Source organism: Dermochelys coriacea, chromosome 6 (genome assembly GCF_009764565.3).
Source record: "Dermochelys coriacea isolate rDerCor1 chromosome 6, rDerCor1.pri.v4, whole genome shotgun sequence".
Classification (NCBI taxonomy): domain Eukaryota; kingdom Metazoa; phylum Chordata; order Testudines; family Dermochelyidae; genus Dermochelys; species Dermochelys coriacea.
The window spans coordinates 35228676-35248757 of record NC_050073.1 but is presented as its reverse complement, the minus strand read 5'-3'; the positions used below and the strand labels follow the sequence as shown (position 1 = coordinate 35248757).

At 39.4% G+C, this 20082-nt stretch overlaps 1 protein-coding gene across 2 annotated transcripts in view; it reads left to right on the top strand.

Annotated features, from left to right (window-relative positions):
• KIAA1549L (KIAA1549 like) overlaps positions 1-20082 on the top strand; it is a 208936-nt gene that overhangs the window by 175152 nt on the left and 13702 nt on the right. For both annotated transcript variants that reach the window (XM_038407261.2, XM_038407262.2), the window contains 4 exons: positions 4035-4164; positions 10424-10771; positions 18036-18133; positions 19494-19642. In XM_038407261.2, the coding sequence (XP_038263189.1) occupies positions 4035-4164; positions 10424-10771; positions 18036-18133; positions 19494-19642 (725 nt within the window). The remainder of the gene's footprint in view (positions 1-4034; positions 4165-10423; positions 10772-18035; positions 18134-19493; positions 19643-20082) is intronic.

Here is a 20082-nt window from a genome sequence, read left to right as displayed (position 1 = left end):
TTCAGGCTGACCTTTATATATTCAGATTTATAGAAAACAGCATTTTAAAAATTGTTTACAAAACACCATCACTAAATAATTTGGTTTGTACAAGAACCAACACTCCGTGCTCTCAGTTGCTTTGAGCATTCCATGCATCTAATTCATGCTTCAAAATGCTGCAGTTGTGTTCCCAGAAGACACACACCATGTGATTGCCAGTTGTTAATGTTGATACCTCCCTTCTCATTAGTGAATCTTCCTTAAATCAGCTAATTGGCAATCTCAGGGCAATTTTTAAAAACCTTGCTGATGGCGTGCACTGTTCTCAGTTTTTCCCTGCGTGGTATGTAATCAGGTCAAGGGTGTGCATTTATTAGAACACTAAATGTGTGAACCTTTTAGGAAATGTGTCCCTAACTATATAAGCAGGAGAAAATATTTGTCCTTTTGAAAGAAACACATGTAATTCTAAGTGCCTTTAATTTAGGAGCATAAGAATTGCCATATGAGATCAGATCTATGGTCCATCTGATCCCATATACTGTCTCTGGCTGTGGCCAGCACCAGAGCCTTCAGAAAAAGGTGGATAAATCCCCATAATAAACAATGATTGAATAATATCTCTATCGGGAAAGTTTCTTTCTAATCCACTATTGCGGAAAAGTTTCTTCCTAATCCACTTTCGGTGGGACTTGTGCTCCTGAATCCCTTGGGCACTGTCAGGACTGAATCCCAACTCTGTCACCCCAAGTGCAGAAGTGGGGCTGCAAGAATTTTAAAAATTAATACTTGCCACTCCAGACTTGTATTAAACTCCCAAGGTTACAGCTTTTCTCTAACCTTGGCTTGGTAAATGCTGCCACCGCCCAAATGCAAAAAAAACCAAAACCCTTTGAATGCAGGAAGGAGCACTTGGGAATTCCTCTCTCTAGGGTATCCTAAAGCCCTTTAACCCCCACCCCCGGGGAATAGCTGAGAAAGAAAACAAAGGAAATTAGCTGTGGCTGCCAGCTAATCAAACAACATGCACAAACCTCTTAGGACACCAGAAATCCAATCCTGTTCTTAAAAAAGGTAAATTTTATTAAAGAAAGAAAGAAAGAAAAAATACATCTGGAACTTAGGCTTTTGTTAAATTTTAAAAGAGCAATTCCAAAAATCAAGCACCCAAAATAGCTTTCTTGGGGGTTCAGCTTAAAGGTTACAAGCAAACAAAAGCATATGGGGTTAGCACAGAATCCACAAGCCAATAAGAAATAAAAGAAATAACCCTAACTGCATCTAGTTAAACATTCTGATCTACTTACACATTGGAGTTCAGATAAGTAGTTCTAGACATGATCTGATGATTATGATCATACCTGGCTTAAGTTGCTTATAGCATGGCTGCTCTGTCCCTCCAGCCCAGAGAAAAACAGATAAAGGGAAAGTTTCTTTCCCAATTTTAAAAAGTTCTACCTTCCCATTTGCTCTTCTGGTCAGGTGCCCACTTTTTTTTCTTGATCTGGAGGACTTTTTAACCCTTTATAGGTAAAGCAAGTAAAGAATAGCTACCAAGAGGGATTTTACAGCTAACTGGCTGGCTGGGTGTCCATCAAAGGATATCGGCCCCCTTTATTTATCACAGGCACTTCTGAAAATTCCAAGAGCTTTGCGGAATCAGGACTCAACAGTGGGTTAGGAAGAAACTTCCCCTAAGTCATAGGTGCATTTGAAAATCCCACCCTTACACTAAAGCAGGTGTTTCAGCGCTTTGTTGATTCAGGGCCTTAGGTTTGATGGTTAATATACTTTAAATATTTTTCCTAGCTAGTGTAACTGTGTGATATTCTTATTACTCATGCAAATGTCCAGTGCTTTTTGAATTCTCCTAATCTATTTGATTCAACTATACTTTGTGGTAGTAAGTTCCATGGACTAATTCCTCATTGTGTAAATCAGTGTATCCTTTTATCAAATGTGTTGTCTCTTAGTTTCATTGACTGTCCCCTTGTTCTTGTCTCATATAAAAGGGTAAATAGCAGTACTTGATTGCACTCTGTGCCACTCTCTATTTCACATCTCTCTCTTGTGTGGCTCTAGCCAAAGTAGTTCTTATCTTTTCAATCTCTCTAATATCAAAGTCTTTCCATGCCTCTAATTTTTGATGATTTTTTCATATATAGCTATTTTCAATTCAAGACAAAAAGAAAAGGAGTACTTGTGGCACCTTAGAGACTAACAAATTTATTAGAGCATAAACTTTCGTGAGCTACAGCTCACTTCATCGGATGCAAGTCAAGACAGTTACTTTTAAGACAAAACTTTTAAGGTCATTCATGGTTTATCTTTACTGTACTAAAATCTGTTGTCTGGCATAAAGCCCTCAGCTCCATCTATGAAGCCAGCCTTTCTTGCCCTTTAGTCAAATCTCACCACAAAAACCTTCACACTTTCTACCATGCCATCCCTTATTTATTGGGAGGAGATCCCCAGAAAGCCCCCTTCATTCCAGTAACCTCCTTCAGATCTGTCAAAACTCAAGTCTCCTCTGATGCCCTCGAAACACGTGACAATGGCTAGGCAGCTGAAGTGCTTTGACTGCTGATTATTACATTTATAATTGTGTGTGTCTGTCTCTCACTGGATGGGGTGGGCCAGGGTTCTGAGGTGAGACCAAGCATTCTCTCTCTTTCTCAGTTGCTGGCTAGTTCTTGCTCATGTGCTCAGAGTCTAACCGATTGCCAGAGGGTCAGAAAGAATTTCCCACCCTGGTCTGATTGGCAATTGAGGGGGTTTTTCACCTTCCTCTACAGTGTGTGGGAGTGGATCATTTGCTGGGATTATCTGAATATATCTCAGTCAGTTCCCTACCATTGCAAGGGCCTCAGGCATTGTTGCACCTTGGTCCCTCCTGTTCTCTCTCTCTGGTACATAATAGTTTAGGCTCCTGTTGGCTGTAATACTTCGGTTTAGTGTCAGTTGTTGGGTTCAGTGTGTGGGTGCTGGGTGATGTTGGTGGCCTGTGATATACAGGAGGTCAGACTAAATGATCTGGGTTACTTCTGGCCTTAAACTCAGTGACTACCGAATAGTTTGTGTACTTAGTTATCTATTGTCTGAGGGAGGGGAGATTTGCACTATACTGATCCTGGAGTTGGCTTGGTTCCCAGTGCAACTTGGAGCAGCCTCATATCATAATGGCACCTAAGGGACTCACCCAGTCACGGATCAGTTTGAGTTCGGAGCCCCCTGCTCTCTCCAGCCTGTGGGGTTGAAAATGGGGTGGTGTAAAGCAGACATAGCTACCCAGTTAGACCACAGAAGTGGCAGAAAAAGCTGCTTAAATTTCATCTCTTCCCTGGAACATAACTATTCCAGGTGGACTGGGAGCAGGTGGCATAGAAGTTGTGCATGGGCTTTCCTCCACATGTAGATTCCTCTACTCCGGGAAATCCTCAAGATATCCTGCTAGTGCAGCAAGCATTTGGAAAGGGAGGAAGGGCTGAGGATCAGGCCCAATGATAATTCGCTTCACTTCTCCTGAGTTCTAATCCTGCTTTTGCTGGTGGTATTCTGTGTTCCTAAATTACTTGCCCCAAATCACAGTTTTCAAATGTAGGTGTTTAAAGCTAAGCACCTAAACCCACATGGGCATCTAAACAAAATTACCTGAATTTCATAGTTTCTCAGCACCTGCAGCACCCATTAAACTGACAAACTAATGTTAGTTATAACTAATTATTTTAAATCCTATCAGCTATAAACCACAAAGGATCCTGGTATTCACTTGGAGCTTAGCTCCTCTGGGTAGCTCCAGTTTATGGTTCCTGTGCCCTTTAACCCTTTACTCTGAAGTTTTAATAACGGAAAACAAAACGTATAATGATCTCTTCTGTAATTTTGCCTTCTTCCAGCACTTGTGTGTATATAGAAAGGGTATCCTATTAAAGTGGCTCTTTTGTAATAGCTAAGATAATGTTAGAATAAAGGTTATAATTGCAGAGTACTGTCTGTCATTTATTTTTGTGCTTTGCCTTCATTTTAATATTTTCTCATTGGATTTTCTCCAGGCAGCAGACAAAGAACTCTGTGTACAGAAGCAGACAGTCTCTGAACAGCCCTAGCCCAGGAGAAACTGAGATGGATCTTCTAGTTACCCGGGAGAGACCAAGGCGTGGGATCCGCAACAGTGGATATGATGTAAGTTTATCAGATGCATTCAATGAAGTTTGCTCAGTAAATCCTTAATTCAGTCTTTAAAAAAAGAAAAGAGAAAAAGAATAGGAAAAGCTAACCAGAGTGCTTTTTATTTTATTTTATTTTATTTTAATAATTGCACTAAGTCTATAACCATTTATAACTGACTGGCAATTTTATTTTTTACCCATTGTTTTGTTCCTGAAATTAGGATTCAGATCCTCAACCCTGCTCCACACCCTGGGTGGTGCAAAAGAGATGGAAAACTGGGTTACATAGCCATTGAGGAATTCCACTTGAGTAGAGGAATTCCCAGCTGTCACAAAGCCAGTGTAGTCAGATCAGTCACACTCTTGTTTCAGGGGCAAGAGGCTGCATATTCAGAGCAAGTTGTGTTCCATTAATCCTGCACTGGTAACTGGCCCCAAAAGGCTATTTTAGCCATCGTTAGTTGCATTAAGTATTGTCTCTGTGCTGTCTGGCCCCTGCAGGCCTCCTGAATCAAGCAAGCAAAAGAGTAAAACAGTGTCATAATGCAATATTTGCAACCTCATCTCAAATCCTGCAGCTCAGCCATATCAGAGGAGCTGTCCTAGAGATGAAGAAAAAGATGGAGAGGAAGTTTTGGAAAAATAAGGGAGTGCTTTTGGGTAAAGGGTATCCTTTAACCTCTGGAGAGACTGACATTTTACATGTGACTTAATAATTAACTCCAACTGTCAAGCACTGGTTTTTAGACAAGTGAAGGAATTTGGCAATGTGAGGGAATATGTTCAGGAAAATCTAAACCAGGGTGGATTGATTTAAATCAGTAAAGAATGCACAAAAACAGCTTTTTAAAATTGTTTTCAGTTAGTTAAATAAACCTAATATAAATGCCAAAGTAAGTATATCAAAACATGTTTTGCATTTAAAACTAACAGATTTATTAAACAAAGAAAGCATTATCTATAGTTAGTGAACTGAACAAATTGTTTCTAGTCACCATGTTCTTCATGGTTTTAGCATTAGTAGACTTTATCTTCTCACGATTAGTTTTTAGTTAGATTGGAAGAGGAAAATAAACTTTCCTGCTTTTAACTCTAATCTGTTTCTTAATTTTGAATGAACTATGCATTGAGTTGAGGCAGATAAATAAACTGAAATGAAGAAAATACACTTTCTGCACCTGCAGCAGAGACTAATACAGCCAAAAGCTGGTTTAGCACGTAAATAAACTCAGGCTCCAGGTGCTTAGCCAGTGAGTTCTACCAATTTGAGATGATACTCAGTTTAGGTCTCCACATAGGTTGTCATTATTTCAAATTTAATTCTAAATATTTGTATAGATAAACATTTATTTAATTTACATTTACAAAATCAAAAATATTTTATTTAAAAGTCATCAATTTTATCCACCCTGATCTAAACATGTTATACTCATCAGATTTCTTAAATGTTTCTTGCATGTTGACACTTCCTATTGGATTGTATAAATCATCAATATGTCAAGTAATGAGGATGACTGATACAGCACAGTATAATTAACTGGAATACTTTTTGACATCGTACACACTTAAATAGGTTATTATATCAAAATCTGTAGTTAAATAAACTATAAAGGTTTTGTGGGGGAAAAAAAGTATTTTCAGTATCTTTTACTTATGCAAGCTTCTTTAAAAAAATATTTAGGTAGCAAACATTTTCAAATCCAGCCTCCCCAGGTAATTAAAAGATTGAATGACTGAAGAAAAGCAGATCTGTATTATGTGCTAATGAATAATAGATTTGGGTAGGGTTGTAGGTAACACAGCTCTGGAATATCAATAGTTGAAAATTTTCTGTAGGCATATGGATTCCTGTCATTAACTCAAAAATACAAGAATAAGGATTTTATGGTGCTGAATTTAAGCTATTTTTGGGCGGCAGCAGCAGGGAGGAGTAGCGAGAGTCTTTAAAAAAGCTATAAGTAATGTAACTAATTCATTCATATTCCAAAAGGCCCTAATCTCAAACTCCATGTTTTATGTACATCAAGCATGCCTTTGCTGTTCCTGTTTCTCTCACGTTATAGTTGGCTATGGCTATATAGTGGTAATTTGCATAAAATTAGTTTTGCCTGAAGACCTCAAGTGCATCCTCTCTGATGTAACTGCCGATGTTTTCAGACCAATAAATGTCTAATCCTTCTTTTTTAGAATCCACTTCTTGTGGCAATTAATTCCACAGATTAATTATTAGGTATATGTATGTAGTATTGCCAACCCCAACCATTCAAAAAAATGAATCAGGCCACCCCAAAATAATGAAATTGACTTAAAAATCATGAGATTGTTAATAAGGGTTTTTTCTAACTGCCTTCTGTTTTTTTGAGCAATTAGGATCACTTGGATCACACTTTCTTGCTATTCTCTCCACCATGAGGGCTAGAAACTTGCTCTTTTTTTTAAATGAAAGTTGAGAATTCTTACGTAATCACTTGTCTGCAGGAGCTGGAGACTTACTAAAACAATAAAATATTTAAAAATATTGCAAGACATGGTAAAATCATGAGTTGGCAATACATTGTCTTGCCTTGTTCTTGTATTGTGAGAAAAGGCAAAAAGGATCACCCAATCTACCTTCTCTATACCATTAAAATTTTTTATTTCTCTATCACAGTGGTTCCCAAACTGGGGTTCATGAACCCTTGGGGGTTCGCAGAACGTTACCGCGGGTTCACCAGAAAAATTTCACTAATGGTGGCTAGAGGACCCCAGGCACTGGAGGCAGCAGGTGGGACCCTGTTGCAGGGCAGACAACCCAAGCCCCAGGGAGAACGGGGCAGGGCAGTTGGGGCTGGCAGCCTGAGCCCTTCCTCCATGAGCAGGGAGCTGGCCGCCCGAACCTCAGTGCTCTGCGCAGGGCTGGCAGCCCAAGCCCCAGGGAGAGCGGGGCCGGGCAGTTGGGGCTGGCAGCCCGAGCCCTGCCCCAGTCAGTGGGACCTGCAGCCCGAGCTCAGTTGACCGGGGCAGTCAACGGGGTCCAGCAGCAGGAGCCCCGCGGAGTGCAGAGGAAATTTAAACTTAAATCCCTGGAAATATTCATTTTTAGGAGGGGGTTCACGAGATTTCACAATTTAGTGAAAGGGGTTTGCGGGCCGTTAAAGTTTGGGAACTACTGCTCTATCACGTCCCCTCTTATCTTTTTGCTCTCTTAACTGAACAGTCCAAAATTTTTGACTTTGGCCTGTATGGAAGTCTTTCTTTCCTTATAACCATTTTCCATGGATTTCTCTGGACTGCTATGTTTGCTATCTCTTTCTTCTTAAAACTGGGTGACTGGAACGGAATACAGTTTTTCAGGTGAGGGCATACCATGATTTATATAATGGCATTGTAATATCTTCAGCAGTTGTCCATGGTATTGTAGCTATATTATGGATCACTTGATGATTACCTGTTCTGTTCATTCATGACCTGGCATTGGCCACTGTGAGAAGATGGGATACTGGGCTAGATGGACCTTTGGTCTGACCAGTATGGCCATTCTTATGTTCTTATTCCCAGGATATTAAAAAGACAAGGTTGGTGAGGTAATATCTTTTATTGGACAAACTTCTGTTGGTGAAAAATAAGTTTTTGAGCTTAAACAGAGCTCTTCTTCAGGTCCTTCACAATTTAACATTCACACTTATTTATAATTTATATTATAATTATAAATTTAATTATATATATTATATTTATAATTCTACTATTTTTCAGTGTGAAATGAATATATACAGTAAATAATACAAGCCAAGCATATATGATGAATTAATGCAACTAGATTTTAAAACCTGAATAAATGTTCATCCTTCACAACAGCCCCCTCCAAAATCTGCCTCGTCATCCTAATATTAGTGTTGAGTCAGGTTGTAGCATGACGTTCTAGTAAGAATCATTATTCTTATGGTATATTTTAGCACTATTTTCTTCATTTTCAAGAATGGATCAAAGCCTCTAGAAGTGTAATGGCTTAACTACAGGGCTGCAGTTGGGCACCTGATTTATTTCAGCATTAGGTATTAATAGATCTCTTGTGGGTTTCTAGTCACTGACACTTTTACGGGCTTGAGGAAAAAGGTCAGGATTATACCTATTAATCTTGAAAGAGGGAGCACTGTGACCTCTGAAGCTTTATTAGCTATGTGTATACACAAAAACCCTCCATATTTTATAGTTACTGTACTGCAATTTCCCTGTTTGTTCATCCTCTACATAAATAGAACAATCGGGGAGAAAATATATTTGTACAAATGATTTCTGGTGCAGTGTCACATTAACTGTAGGCAGTTAAATAGAAATCAGATTTTTGATATTTAATTTTTGTGAGAATTGATTCTATGTATGATTTGTTTAATTCCAAAGTACATTGACTTTTTTTTTCTGAAAAATAAGCTATGGCAAAGCAAGGCTGGAATTTGGAACCTCTCAGAAACAACTGTAGGTTCCTGTTTTTCACCATTGCATTTTGTGCCTATCTCCTGCACCCAGTCCTGTTCCTGATTCCTGCATCACCCCTCTGTTCACCCCTATACTGTGCTCCTGTTCCATACTTGATCCTTGCCTCTCCTCCAGTTCCTGCCCTTACACCTCACCTCCAATCATCAGTTACCAGTCCTGGCTCCAACCCTGGCTTCAGACTTCTGACCCTGAGTCTGGCTTGATCCTTGGCTCTGGCATTTGGTATCTGACCTTGGCTCTGACCCTCAGTTTTGACCCCTGGTTCTGGTAATTGGCAGTTGACTCTGGTGCTGACCCTTGGCGTTGTTCTCCAAACTGGATACCTGCTCCACCCACTAGACCTGACTCCTGCTCTAATAAGCCCAACCGATTACATTCTGGTCCATAACACCATGGATGGATTTAAAAAAAACAACTCACCTCTATTAATGTATACACATCCTTTCGCAAAGGCTACTCTATGGATTTGGAATAGAACTAGAGAAGATCATTTTTTTTCACTCACCATTGACACCCATTGCAAATAATCCAGATCTTAACTCAAATCACAAACCAGAGAGTTTTAAAGACTGGGAGAACCAGGGAATGCACACGATTGGCCAGCTATTCTCTCTCTCTCACTCACACACACACACACACACGGGCCCTTCGCAAGTAATCATGTATGATTTTTGTAACATTTGTGGGGCTAGTCTCTCTTTTGGTACACATTGGACTCATTAATACTAAGAATTAAAGGAACATTGTCAACTTGAACTCTAATTTTTAAAAATTAGTTAAAAAATTTCACCTCCCTCTGAGTCTCCCTGGCAGTTTTCTTGGTTTTACAATTATATTTACCTATTTTTTAAAAAGATTTTCTCCTTCATGTGTGGCATGTGGAAGACCCACACAAACAAAGGAAACTGACTAACCTAAAGGGAGGAAATGGTGTCCCATGAATGCACAAAGTAAATGAAATGAGAAAGATGAAAATAGCAGTATTTCTCTCTAATTTCTTAGGTGTTCCTTCTTACATTGGAAGGAAAAAATATTCCAATAGGTGTGTGATTTTTAAAGTTAACTATGTCCCTTTAAATGTGAAAGAGAGGAAGAATTAAAGCTTTCACAATAATTACCCACACACACACATACATTTTAAAATAAAGTTTTTATGGTTGCAAAGTCAAACACTCAAAAGTTAGGACATGCCAGAAATAGGGCCTCTTGTCATGTGCATTATGATAGTCTTTAGTTATATGGTCATACTATTTTTTCCACAAGACGCCCCCTGCCTTATTTAGTGCACAGAATGGACATGCTCTGGGGATGAATCAGAACTGTGTAGTGAAGGAGACTGTCTCTTGGACCGCTGCCTCATTTGTTGCAGAAGCTGGAAGGCTGTAGCGAATGAGGCAGAGAATTGCAGGAAGAGAAAGGATGGTCTCATGGTTAAGGCAGTTGAAAGCTGTCCTAGAGAACTGAATTCTATCCCTGCTTTTGTCAGAGTTCCTGTAACATGCTGGGCACTTAAACCAAACTTTTTACATGTCGTCACTAATTGCGTGTTCCTCATTTTTTGGGTTGCTTGACTTGAGACCCGGATCTGAGATGCAGAAGTTCTGGGGCACTCACAGCTGCAACTGACATAAAAATTGTGCTATATGGTTTATATGATCTCATGAATTATACCATTTTTTGCCTGTGCATGAGAAACTTCTGGTGTACCCTGTGCTGGAGAAAATATGTAAAGAAAGCAGCACAGACCACTGTTCTTATAAGTGTATGTGTATATAAAATGCTTTTCTTTTATCCAACAGACCGAACCTGAAGTGATAGAAGAAACAAATATTGACCATGTCAACGAACCTCGAAGTTATACCAGATCCCGTCAGGCTAAAGGCCATTCTGAGACATCAACTTTAAGTTCTCAGCCTTCCATTGATGAAGTTAGACAACAGATGCATATGCTCTTGGAAGAGGCATTTAGTCTGGCATCTGCAGGCCATGGAGGGCAGAACAGACAAGATGCTCACAGTTCAGCACAACACTTTCCATACTCTGAAGTTGTGACCAGTGCTCCTGGTACCATGACCCGACCCAGAGGGGGAGTACAGTGGGTGCCAACATATAGACCAGAAATGTATCAGTACAGCTTGCCAAGACCAGTAAGTTCAAATATTACTTACTACACTGTACTATCATGGGGATACTGGTGTTCTGGGCTATGTTTTTAAAAGCTAGAGCCCCATGTACATGTGTATGAAACACACATGCACTTACACTTCTGGTAACTATATGCACATTTGTAGGTGAGTGCGTGCATACACACTTAAAAGAAGACTCCTAATTTCCAGTTTTAATAATGGACCCCTCACCTGGGCTGTTTACATAATAGTGTGAAGTAGTACTTCCTTACATTTGTTTTAAACCTGCTGCCTAATAATTTCATTGGGTGACCCCTGGTTCTTGTGTTATATGAAGAGGTAAAATAACACTTCCCTAGTCCCTTTCTCCACAGCATTCGTGATTTTATAGACCTTTATTGTACCCCCCCTCCATCTCTTTTATAATCTGAACAGTCCAGTCTTTTAAATCTTTCCTTGTATGAAAGACATTCCATACCCCTAATCATTTTTGTTGTTTTCTGTACCTTTTCCAATTCTAATTTTTTTTTGAGATGGGGGGTGACCAGAACTGCACGCAGTATTTAGGGGTGGGTGTACCATGAATATATACAGTGGCATTACAACATTTTTTGACTTATCTATCCTTTCCTAATGGTTCCTAATGTTCTCGTGGCTTTATTTTGGCTGCTGCACACTGAGTGCATGTTTCCTGAGAACTGTCCACGATGACTCCACAATCTCTTTGTGTGCTAACAGCTAATTTAGACTCCATCATTTTGTATGTATAGTGGGATTATGTTTTTCAATGTGCATTACTTTGCATTTATCAACATTGAATTTCATCCCACACATTCAACACGAGTACAGTAAGTGGCTTCTTGTTTTTTAAAATGGTGGTTCTCAACGTTATGGGGGCAACTGTAGCAGTTTATCAGATCAAGGCCTCATTTACCTGCTTTTTCTTATTCATTGTTCATACACTAGCACATCAGTTAATGACTAGGAAAGTCAGATTTGGAGAAGCTCATGTTCATAGATGGCTGGAGAATACACAGCTGAACAGGGAGCTGACAGCAGCTATACTTAGGATACACAGAGGGTTATCTTGGCAGGAGGGCCTAGTGTACCAGTTGCAAGGACCGCAAAGTGTGGTCTAGAAAGGATAGTCTTGTGCTTAAGCCACTGGTTTGGGACTCAAGAGCTGGGTATAGTTCTGGTCTCTGCCACAGATTTCCTGTGCAACCTTGGGCAAGTCAAGCTGTGCCTCATTTTTTTCATCTGTAACGTAGATATTTCCTGCTCTCAAGTATTGAGAGGATAAATTGATGAATGACTGAAGTGCTTAGACACTGCAATGATGGAGTTTGAAAAGTATGTAGATAGCGGTATCAGAATGGCTGTCAATGATCCTGGTTGAAAATCACTGTTTTAAACTCCCCGATACAGTAGAACCTCAGAGTTATGAACACCTCGGGAATGGAGGTTGGTTGTAACTCTGCAATGTTTGTAACTCCGAACAAAACAGTATAGATGTTCTTTCAAGAGTTTACAATTGAATATTGACTTAGTACAGCCTTGAAACTTTACTATGCGGAAGAAAAATGCTGCTTTCTCCTTATTTTTTAGTAGTTTAACACACCTGTACTATATTTGCTTTTTTTGTTTATCTCTGCTGCTGCCTGATTGTGTACTTCTGGTTCCAAATGAGGTGTGTGGTTGTTCAGTCAGTTTGTAACTCTGGTGTTTGTAACTATGAGGTTCTACTGTACTGTATGTGAACATTACAAAACAAACATTTTCTTTCACAAGTATCATATGCAAAGCTAAACCTGGGATTAGTTTTGTCTGGTGAAATAAACAGAACAGCAGTCAAACTACTGGCAATGAAACTGAAAAAAGACCCTGTAAGAATGTGAAATTACTGAAAACACCTGGAAATTTGCTTCAGAAAGAGAAAAATCACAAGGTAAAGTTGTTGTTATGGCAGGTTTTTTTGCCAGGAGTACATATTTTTCTGAAAAAAGGCATTTCGAGAGTTATAATAGAAATAAAGATTCTTGACTCTGTCTATATTTGAGTAATCTATTACTGTTAGAGAGACATTGTTACAACTCAGAATCATCATTGATATGTTTATCTACAATGGTCAGAAGAATGTACAATAAGGGATGCTTTTTCTGAACAATCTTTCATGGATAACTTGAAGCCAGTGGTATTAAATGCTCACATTCAGGGAAATACTATTTAAATCACAATAAAAATACTCCTGGTACTTTGAAATTCCTCTACTGCAGTTCATACTGCATTTGATCATCTTTTATGGTTGGAATCGGATTAGCAGTTGTGCTGGTCATTAGGTGTCCAGTCAAATTACTTTCATAGTAAAGTAGGTCTTTCTGAAATGAAATAAAAGTTATATGGCTATTTAGTTTTGAAGAGAGACTAGTCATTCTGTTCTCTGCATCTTAGCGTTAATACTTTATAAAGGGGATCTACAGGATTTTCACTAAGATTTAAAGTTGAAATTTCTCCAGTGTATCTCTAAATAAAACCTGGGAAAATGACATTAAAATGCTATTTTTGTTTTTCTAAGTAGGTTGTAGTGTTTAGCTGCGTGACTCTAATAAGAATCATGGTAGGGGCTTTATAAAGGTTTTTCAGGCACTTCATGCAGCTGCAAGGGTCAGCTGGAGCCTATCTTTAAGTGTTTAGCTATGGGACCCAACATCTGTAGTTTGGGTTGGTGGTTTTTTGTTTTTTTAAGACCCCTTTAAGCGTTCATTTAAGGATACTAACATTGTAGTTGCCATTTCAGAAATCCTGACAGCTGCCTGAACCACGCTGAGAACTGTAGTCTGAAAAATGGCAGTTATTTTCCTGGAGACCAGAACTGAAAACCACAGAATAATAGAGCCTTGTTAGTTTGGACTCTGGGCAAGCTACCATCTCTCTCCTCTTTTTAGTGCTCTGCAAAGAGGGAAGATACTGATAAAGGGGGCCTGATTCTGATGTGAGAACTAAGACTAATCAGGGGGAACTGGTCTGGCTTTGACTAGCTGATATTCAGCCAGCGTCTCAAAGATTCTAGACCCAGGCTGCTTATTGAAGCAAATGTGAATCAATATCAGTTTTGTAAACTTTTACAGCTATTAAAATAAAAATCAAGGAAACATATCCCCACAGCTAAGCTACCATTAATAATAAACTGAACTATTAAACCAAAATAAAATCAAGGTCAAATCAACAAGTTAGTATCAATATTGGATTGGAATCAATTTAGTTAAAGTGTCAGATTAATACATAGTAAACCCTAAGAAGGGATATAAAGAGGTGGCTGTTCAAATATAAGATTCTAGGATTGTCACTCTGAAGCCTAAGATATCCGAGTCAGTGCAAAGTGATGAAAGCAGCTACAAGCATGGTTGAGACCTTCTCTTTGTTCAGAATATCACCAGGTTGAATCATCACTGGGTTTTGTGGTTTGTTACCATACAATTTAAGTTCTAAGCTATTTTGACTTCATGAATTGCACCCATGCTATAATAAGGCATCTCTGTATGCCAGGCCAAGAATCCTAGATCATGATGATGTCAGAGGTAACTCAGCCAATCACTACCCTTACTTTGCAGCTTATCTGCATGCAACAGTTTCATTGGTTGTGTGAAGAAAAGGAGTACTTGTGGCACCTTAGAGACTAACAAATTACTGCATTACTTGACCCAGCGTCCACACCCATATGCCTACTGCCACTCTCACAAATCAACACAAATGTCCCAGCACAAACGCCCTTAGACACAAATCAACACAAGCACCAGCACACACGATAACCCCAAACTCATAAGCCCTCTCTGCAGCACATAACTCTCATTTGCCACCTTCACAAATCCACCCAGCTTTCACAGCCCAGCCCACACCACCCCAAGTGGGGAATAACTCCAAACATCCCACTCTGAAGCCTAGAATGTCAGGGTCAGTATGAAGTGAAAGAAACAGTTACAAGCATGGTCAAGAGCTTGAAATATCACAGGTTCAATCATTACTGAGATGCACAGTTTGTTACTGGCCAATTTTTTAGTTCTCAGCCATTTTTTGGCCTTCTTCTATAAAGCACATGGGCTTATGAACTATAGCCATGCAACAACACAGGCTTTCAGCTACTAACTGAGTTATAACCTTCAACTCAAAAATGGCACCTAGCTCAATTGAATCGATAACCTGAAGCTGTTTAAATATTAATACTGAAATCAAATTATCTAATGTCTGAACCACATTAGAGCCAATTACAAGCCTTTCTCTTTAGTGCCAGCTGTACTCAGTCTCCCCACTCATTCTTGCACACTCCCCAGAGTCCCACCACAGCTGGGGACCCTCTGAATGACTGGTTTCCCCTCTTTGGGGCTTTGTGAGAGTCAAAGCAGTAACACAGACTTTGCAAAGGAATTTCTGAACCAGCTTTATTCCTAGACACCGCACAAGAGATATACATAGCTATAGAAAAATAACAAAACCTGCATATAAGTCCCTGCCTCAGTTTCTTCACCCCACCTGAGGGTCCTTGGGATTTTAATGTCCTTCCAGGGTAGTTAGGATTCCTCTTTTTCCACCTGCCCAGGTCTGTGTTCTTATTCTGGTCTCCCCACATTTGGTGGAGAGAGGAGAGTCCTTTTATAAGGTTTCAGGACCCTCTGTCAAGTGACTCCTCTGAGTGGCTTCAAGTGCCTCATCAGGTGGTTAATTGCTTGGTTAAGAGCCCACCTGGAAGAACTGGTTCCTCTGGCCTGCAGTCAGTACATTGTTCTAGGGTGTTTCCATTTAACCTGAATGGTCTTCCAGTCAACAACACTTGATTTCTCTCTATTAGCCTCTGCTGGGAGCATATAGTCTCTGGTAACACATCCAGGAATCCCAGTTCAATATGGAGGTTAAAGCAACAATGAAGGCACCTTACTGTTTCGGATAAAAATTTTGCTTGTGAACACCATGGGCTTTATAGTTCAATATAGATATAGACAAATCTGTCACAAGGGCAAGAGTCTCTATTTTATCTTTTAAAAAAAAAAGGACGTGTGACACCTTAGAGACTAACAAATTTATTTGAGCATAAGTTTTCATGAGCTACAGCTCACTTGATTGGATGCATATGCATCCGATGAAGTGAGCTGTAGCTCACAAAAGATTCATAGATTCATAGATACTAAGGTCAGAAGGGACCATTCTGATCATCTAGTCCGACCTCCTGCACAATGCAGGCCACAGAATCTCACCCAACCACTCCTACAAAAAACCTCACCTACGTCTGAGCTATTGAAGTCCTCAAATCGTGGTTTAAAGACTTCAAGGAGCAGAGAATCCTCCCTCAAGTGACCCGTGCCCCATGCTACAGAGGAAGGCGAAAAACCTCCAGGGCCTCTCCAATCTGCCCTGGAGGAAAATTCCTTCCCGACCCCAAATATGGGATCAGCTAAACCCTGAGCATATGGGCAAGATTCACCAGCAGATACTACAGAAAATTCTTTCCTGGGTAACTCAGATCCCATCCATCTAATCTTATGCTCAAATATGAAAGCTTATGCTCAAATTAATTTGTTAGTCTCTAAGGTGCCACAAGTCCTCCTTTTCTTTTTGCGGATACAGACTAACATGGCTGCTACTCTGAAACCTATTTTATCTTTGCAACTCATTTTTGGAATTGGTATAATAAAGAAAATAGATGCAATCCGCTAAAACACAAAAGTAAGATTAAGAAACAAAAACATAATCAGGACTTCTCTGAATAAATTCCTGCTTGAACTAGCGTATCTCTTAGACAAACATCCAATCTTAATATATGAATTGCCAGTGATGGAGAATCTACCACAACCCTTTCAATTGTTCCAATGGTTAACTACTCTCATTGTTAAAAAGTTCTACCTTATTTCCAGTCTGAATTAGTTTAGATTGAATACCAAAGTGAGTGCCATGGACATTTCTGCTCAGGGACCTGAACAGTAGATTAGAGGGAGAATAGTTTTTAATGTTTTTTAATAGTTTTTAATGCTATTATATCTACAGTTGTCTGCATCAGAAGTCAGTTTTTCACAAGGTATCTGTGATACCACATTTTTGAAGATATTTAAAACAGAAAATAACTGTGTGGGACCAAAAAGGTTAAGTTTTTATTGATCATCACTGTAGGATGCTGCTGGCTGAAGACGTTTGGACTTCAGCCTCTGATTTTACCACAATTCATAGGTTTGAGGAGATTAGACAGTCTCCTAATACCTTGTCATGTTGTATCATCTTAGTTGTGGTTCAGTTGCATTAACTGTAATCCCATGCATTGCTCTAAGATGTCTTCAGTACCTAGACTTGTCTGGGAAAGTAAATCAGGGAGTGTCTGAGAAGAGGTTCAATCTACTGCTAAGCAGAATTATACACGATCACTTGTATTTCCAAGCGGATTAGATGAAGTTCTGACAAATAATATTTGTAGCAACAGTATGGATAAAGGTGATATGTCATTCTTTGGACCATGAGCTGATGGCCATGAGGGTCAGGAAGATGTTTCTTTTGACATTCAGTAAGCATTGCACAGTCTCTAGATGTACTAGAGATGAAATCCAGCCTTGCTGGAGGCAGGATGCTAGATTTCATGACCCAACGGTCTGATCCTGGGTTTTTCTTAATTACCTTGCTTTGTGGATTTATTTGGGACTTTCATTGCTTTAGAGTGTTGTGGTTTAAGAACCTTGGTTTTCTTGCCTAGGAGAAAATGCAGGGGGGAACTGAAAGGCCAGAAAAAAGAAGTTGAAATATCAAGTAATTGCTTGCAGGCAGTTTCATTTCAGTATATGTTGCTTTGAGGATGCTTCAAGATATACTGACTTAAAAACACATAACTTTCAGAGGGGCAAAAAGTACTGTGATCTCGCTTTCTGGGGGTTTTCAGGAAGAGATGAGTCTTCCAAAATTGTGAAGGATTACAATTGTGAAGGTTGGATTACAGTGTCTGAGGCATTATTTTCTTATTTCTTCTTTTTTAATTACTCAGCTGTAGCTCTGTGATACCATCTGTGTGTATGCTTTCTGCATTATTCTAAAATCACTCGCCCTGTTATAAAATCTGAAATAAAATACCTACTACTATAGGCACCACCAAAAGTTAACTTTCTAGCAGCCAGCGATTATAGAACTGTACATACAATTTTAAGGGCTGTTGGAATGAATTTAAACAAATATCTTCACTTTTTAGGTTCTCATGTTGTTGTTTTTTAAAATAAGTTTAACTGATATTTTAGAAAATAATCATTTTTTTCTTTCACAGGCGTATAGGTTTTCTCAGCTTCCTGAAATGGTAATGGGCTCTCCCCCACCCCCGGTTCCTCCCAGAACAGGTCCTGTGGCTGTGGCATCTCTCAGGAGGTAATTTATTGTTATTTTGTTACAGCCAAGAACTGTAAATCTCTATTGCTCTAATGAGAATGACTCCATAACTATAATTTCTAGTAAAAAGAAAAGGAGTACTTGTGGCGCCTTAGAGACTAACACATTTATTTGAGCATAAGCTTTCATGAGCTATTTTGTTAGTCTCTAAGGTGCCACAAGTACTCCTTTTCTTTTTGCGGATACAGGCTAACACAGCTGCTACTCTGAAACCTATAACTTCTAGTGGCATTTAGTAGCCATCTTCCTCGTAATGAAGAGACGTTAATGAAGTTAAAAACTCTCTCTTTTCATTTCCGGTGCTTAAATTTCAACATGGTAGAAGAAAATAAACAACAAAGAATCCCATATTCCACTATTAGCTAGTGAGTTGTCTAATAAATTTAGCAAATCTATGCTCTGATATCTCTCAAACCATGGTTTGACTCTACTTTAAAAAGATAAAATGGCATATATTGCATAAAGTAGTGGATATTTCACACTCACATCCTCTCTGCTTTTTTTTCCTAAGTCGTCCAGCCCTATAGAATAGAAAATGATAGGGATAAATAATAAAATGGCTTTTGGAACTCTGGACTCAGTCACGGATAGCTGACTGACTGCTGGATATTTCTTTCCCATGTTCCTCAGGACTAATAAATGCATGTCTGTTTTCTTTACTTTTAATATATACATTTTGTTTCACCATAGCAATAAGGCATTTCTGAGCAATTATTGCCCTTTTCAGGTGGATGAAGTCACTTGGCCTTCAGCCATGTGCCGTATAACACCACCTGGGGCAAACTATGACCCCGAAGGACTGTATGCCTGCTGGCTGTTACTATGAAATTCCGTCAGAATGCCAAACACTAATGGAGCTCTTCTAATTGACTGCCAATGATATCATAACCTCAGGAAATGCCTAGTTCTCATTGCTTGGCTTATTTTTATCAGTTAAATTTCATGATAGGAGACAACTGACACGTGGCATTTCTTAGGGACAACAGTGCTCTACACATAGCTAAAATCACTCAGTCTTCTGCTTCTGCTAATTATCCAGCATTGTCTGTTGTATCTTATTATTGAAATACCATGTAACTGTATTTTTTGTGTCACATGTCACTGGGATCCATTTTGGAGTATTGAGTGAATGGGCTGTAGAATGGTAAAAAAACTATAAAAGATAGTGGCCAAGGACAAAGGAAGTTGCTTTCTATTGATATTCCTGCAACCAGGGATGCCACTGAAAAAGCAAATAGATCCCTACTGTTTTCTGCTTGGAACTCCTGCCACCCTTGTTGAGGATATTGCCTATCAGTCAGAATTACCAAAGTTTCTTGCTGTTCTTTGTAATGCGCAGGTCAACATCAGATATTGGCAGCAAGACAAGAATATCTGAATCCAGTGGGACAGAGCAGGGCCAACAGCATGATCCTGCATCCTTTGCTCCAGGTTCAAGAGCTCCAGTATCTGTGGGTCCATTGGATCAGTCAGCATTGAACTACTCAGGTGAAAACGAGTGTAGTACAAACAGAAATCACCTCCCCAATCTGTGTTGTGTACAGATGAGTGTATGGGATATTGCAAGCACACATTGTTGTTTGTGGTTATGGAGAAGGATTTATTAAATGCTTTTCTTGGTGGCTTGAGGGTCAACACGGGGGACTCTGTCTTGCCCCACTTGTCACATGCATGTCAAATAATTCGTATTTACCAGGAAACCGGTGGAATTTATGGAGTGGAGATTGTATGGCTTGGTTAAGGGCCTGGGAGTTCATCAAAAGTAAGTATGGCCACACTACTTGTTGAGTCCTGGTTTGTAGGAGGCAGTTGCTATGCAAAGCTTCTGAAACCTGCTGGAACTACAATCTGCCTGCCACTCTCCTAGCCTTGCATGATTGAACACTGTCTCTGAACAAATAATAGCAGCAACCCAGGGTTAAAATAAG